Below are 4614 nucleotides of genomic sequence, written 5' to 3'. Positions count from 1 at the left end.
GATTTAGATCATTCTATTATTTGTAAGGGTATGCTTGACAGGATGGGACGGTCTGTATCAGCTTCCAGCTGCTACCCTCTTGTGGTTCAAATTGAAGGTTGTGACGGAGCGTTCATCTTTAGAATATTATTATTATTTATATGAATTGGTACAGACACAGTAAAATATTATGCTGAGTGCAGAGTGATCAATTTTATTTCGTCCTTGCTCAGTAATTTGCCTTATTATGAGATTTTGCTTTTGATTCAAGTTCAAAATTTGGAAATATGTAACAACAGTAAATATGGGCTTTTCTTTCATATGACGTAGAATCTGCGGTTCAGTTCCTGATATTTAATTTGTAATTTTACCCAGCTCACAATGACGTAACAAAAAATAAATTAATCGAGAAACATTTATTATTAAATAAATAAAAAAACAAGACACAAGATTGAAACGTTGAAAAGACTCGATGTGTTCTAAAACGAGAAGTAAAGAAACGTGAACATAAAAAACAAACTGGACTATTTATGTCTGGATTTACTTCCTTATCATGTTTCAGATGTTGATGTTGAGTTAACAACACCGGAAGAGCCTCTGAACGGGTGATACCATTAATGACAGCGGGGGGGGGGGGGTTATTAATGGTATCACGATTTCATGGTATTTCGCTAATATTAGCGGCAGACAAATATATTACTAAAATACTAAATATGTTTAATATCTTATCTTATTCCTGTGAGTCCAGAGTATTATAGAATGCCACCAATCTAACGTTCAGAGATCACAGACACCCCCATACTTACGAACGTAATTGGCCGATCTAAGAGTGTTAGCCCTTGTTGTTACCTGCTAATGAGCTAGTGAGCGAGTCTACGGAGCTTTATCGATAGATTTATTGGAGCTTTCCTATTGGTTCGGACATGTTTACGTCTACGACGAGTGGCGGCTGCCGTGACGGTTCTGAAAGTGACGCTAAACCGTCTCATCCCGCCGCTACAGCAGAATACTGCGCCGAGTTGCAGCGCTGGATGTGGCAGTATTACTGGGGACATGCTAGCTGGCACAGCTGGGCGGCTCTGCCAGCCTTCCCACCGACGTTCAGATTCCCTCCGCCCGGGACGAGCGCTCGGACACCCGGTGCACCTGCCGCGACCTCCGGCGGCGCACCGCGCGGTGCTGACGCAGGGAGTTGGTACAGTTACCCGTATCCTACCGGCTTCCCTGCTTACTCTGCCCGCCCGGCCGTTGCGCAGACGGGGCAGAGCTCAACCGATGCCCCGACCCCCGCTGCCGACGCCCGGCTAGCCCGGCAGCAGAATGGGGATCCGCCTCAGCCAGGTTTGTCTCAGGCTGCTGCCTCCATTACTTTACACGAGTCTGGCAGGAATCGGGCTTTACCCAATAAGGCCCGATGAAACGAGCCCATGTGCTTAGAGCTCTCCTTTCAGCAGAAGTTATCATTATGTCTCGCATCCTCCTCCTTCCCCTTTGTCTTTCCGTCGGCCGGCAGGACGGGAGTACGCCGTCCCGTCTCCTCTCCAGAGGTTCCTGGCTGAGACGGTGGATTTCGTCATCCTGTTCTGCGTCAAGGCCACCATCGTGCTGTGGATCATGCATCTGAGTGGAATGAAGTGAGCGAGGCCGTAAAGCGAATGCAGATCTTCTGGACTGTGTGTCGTCATTGAATGCCGTACGCTCTCCTCTTTAAAGGGACATTGCCACGTTTATTACCCACTTTATCGTGGAGGAGATCGATGAGAACACGTCCATGGAGGACCTGCAGAAGATGATGGCCGTGGCCCTGGTTTACAGGGTCCTGGTGTGCGTCTATGAGGTGAGTCGTTTTGAATGGCGCCTCCGTGGTTTTTCTTCCCGGGTGGGAAGTGGCGCCGGGAGCTTCGGGCTCCTCTGTGTAGATAAATACCGTCCTTCTAACCTGGACTGTTTACGGTCAACAGCCGACGAGATAATTACTCTGTCTCTCGTGAGACGAAATGAAAGTACATTCTGACACCTGTGTCCTTCTCCTTCTTGTCCAATAAAGACGATCTGTATTTGGGGTGCCGGTGGCGCCACGCCGGGGAAGTTCCTGCTCGGCCTGCGGGTGGTGGCGTGCGACACGACCACCCTGGTCCGACCCAACCGGGTCCTTGTGGTTCCGGCGTCTAACGTCTCCCTCTCTGCGTGAGCGATCGTCCGTCGGCGTGTCTCGGTCGCTTTGTCTTTCTGCTCTTTGACCTCTCGCGTTGTTGCGTCTCTTCGCAGCTCCACGGTGCGGGCGCTGAATAAGAACTTCTCCATCGCCTTCCTCTTTCCCGTCTTCGTCACCCTCCTCTTCTTCCAGCACAACAGGACTGTGTATGACATCGTGGCGGGGACCATCGTGGTCCAGCACAGGGGGGGCAGATAGCGTCTCGTATATATTTTTGTAAGGTTGTTTTTAAATGAAAGAATACTCTGAAGTATTGTGACGTTTCTGCATATCTTAAGTCCTTCCGTCACGCAATGTGAATTTTAATTTGTGTACCGTCTAATTGTTATTTATTTGTGTTAAGTTTAAAGCAACTTCAGAATACGTGGATACGACTTTTGATTTATTATTATTACGTTGTTATTAATCATAATCAGTCGTACTAAACAGATTTTTCTTCTTTCTTTGCGCCTGTAGATGTTTTCATGGATGAAGTTTTGCAGTTTTTTTTTCCGTTGCAGCGAAACATAACAAAAAGCTTCTCCTGAAGAATAATCCTTATGTCTCAGGGAAACCGTTTTTTGCTTTGATGACCCTCTGATTTTCCGAGATTGGAATATCGAATGCCGCTGCTCTTGTAAGATGCCTAAACATGCACGTTGTAAAAACTCTTCTGGTATTATAATAAAGGATGTGTTAACATGAATTTGCTGTTTAGCAGCAGATGCAAAAGTATGGTCAAAGAATTCAGCAACAATTTAAGGCGTATCCTGATTTTATGCTCTATGGTTCAAACAGATGTGTTCACATTTGAAAAATAAAGTATAAATAGATATAAGGACAATTTATAATAAAGCCTAAATGAAAATGGCTTGTTGTTGATCTATCATTTGTATTCTAATTTAATTAGAATCACAACAGCATCATTATTAGAGGGTGGGCCTTCATCCAATCGGAAAGTTAAGAAAATATGATTCCATTTATTCAGCCAATGGAAAAACAGTACAGAATATGACTGGACTATTCCTGGCTTCTGGTTGGGGGGATAAGAAACAGCTCTCTGAGTACATGTAAGTTAAGAAACCGCAAAGTTTCACCTCAATTCATTTCAAGAAAGAAAAAGAAATCAAAATGTCAAATTTATGCAAATACAATTTTTTTCGTTTGCTGAAGAAAAGTAGATTTATATATATATATATATATATATATATATATAGGTTAAATCATTCTTGAAGCTCTTTTCTTTTTTTAAGCACTAAGCTCCATAAATGGCTTTGAGGCACAGAGAAAATGTGCTTTTTGATCTATAATCTCTGTGCATATAAAAACTATGCAAACATTTTGTCAGCCATTTTGCACTATTTGAAAAGTTCATCACAGCATTTTGTCCTTGAATAGCAAGCTTTTTGTGCTGAGAGTCATGAGTTGGTCTCGGTGCGAGGGAAGTGAGAGAGGCTTCCTAATAATGATGCCTCGAGTGGTTCTAATTCAAATTTCACACACAGAGAAAGAGAAAGTGTCAGACACAGAAAGGGATTAAGAGAGAGAGAGAGACAAAAGCCCAAGAGGAGGGAAAGGATTGGAAAGGGAGGTCATAACAGAAAAAGAAGCAGAGAAATAGGGAGAGAGAGAGAGAAAGAATAAGAGAGAGTAAGTATGAGAAGCTGAGGGACACCATGCTTGGAAATTCTCTCTGATCTTTGAGCTGTGGGACCAGAGGCGATGGAATACCCCGCAGAACTCCATTAAAATTCAACCAGGCGCGCGAAAGCTCTCAGTTATTATACAAGAGATGCCCTGCACAGCTAAGTGTTCTCTGCTGACTGTCTGTTGCACGCACGCACACACACACACACTGAAGACCAACAGTCCTGCACACGCAACCAGGTTCGCCTTGTATGGTATGCTGCATGGAAATCTGGGGGTCAATGAATTTAGCAAAGATCACTGCCACAAAACACTTTTATTTTGAAAATCAAACATGCACTGCCTCTTTTTTGGCCACGTGGGGGCAGCAGAGCCGCTGGATGCCTTTTGTTATGATGATGAGCTACTGATGCTTAGCAACAGTAGCTCACACACACCTTAGATTAGACTGTCAAAGTGTAATTCCTGCCTAAATAATCTCGTCCTGTGTTCTTCGAGTTTTTTCAAGGAGTAAATTGACCACACCTTTTGTGTGTGTGTGTGTGTGTGTGTGTGTCTATGATTAGCAGTTAGAATGAAACAAAAGTGTCTGGAAGGACCCCCCCCCCCCCCACCAAGAAAAGGTGCTGAAAGCAAACACTTGACTAATTACAGACAAGATTAGTGATTAATGATTATTATTATTATTATTATTATTATTATTATTATTACGCTGTACTTGTCTGATTCAACACCAGGTTGTGAAAACTAGTCCTGAGCCACAGAGCACTTTTGTGACTCATCGTTTACGTCTG

General features: G+C 43.9%; 1 protein-coding gene across 1 annotated transcript; it reads left to right on the top strand.

Annotated features, from left to right (window-relative positions):
* Positions 1 to 902: 902 nt before the first annotated feature.
* fam8a1a (family with sequence similarity 8 member A1a) lies at positions 903 to 3026 on the top strand. The gene is made up of 5 exons (XM_068747411.1): positions 903 to 1320; positions 1493 to 1613; positions 1693 to 1816; positions 2027 to 2166; positions 2248 to 3026. The coding sequence occupies exons 1-5, from the start codon at positions 903 to 905 to the stop codon at positions 2390 to 2392; spliced, it is 948 nt and encodes a 315-aa protein (XP_068603512.1). The 3' UTR covers positions 2393 to 3026.
* Positions 3027 to 4614: the final 1588 nt, after the last annotated feature.

Source organism: Brachionichthys hirsutus, chromosome 13 (assembly GCF_040956055.1).
Source record: "Brachionichthys hirsutus isolate HB-005 chromosome 13, CSIRO-AGI_Bhir_v1, whole genome shotgun sequence".
Classification (NCBI taxonomy): Eukaryota; Metazoa; Chordata; class Actinopteri; order Lophiiformes; family Brachionichthyidae; genus Brachionichthys; species Brachionichthys hirsutus.
The sequence above is the reverse complement of the archived record's forward strand: the minus strand, read 5'-3'. Positions and strand labels throughout refer to the sequence as shown.

Bases quoted from the DNA above. Each gene is read 5' to 3' on its own strand.
- fam8a1a (XM_068747411.1), top strand. From the start codon at position 903: ATGTTTACGTCTACGACGAGTGGCGGCTGCCGTGACGGTTCTGAAAGT. The intron at 1,321-1,492 runs GTTTGTCTCAGG...GTCGGCCGGCAG, and splicing joins TGGGGATCCGCCTCAGCCAG to GACGGGAGTACGCCGTCCCG. The intron at 2,167-2,247 runs GTGAGCGATCGT...GTCTCTTCGCAG, and splicing joins TCTAACGTCTCCCTCTCTGC to CTCCACGGTGCGGGCGCTGA.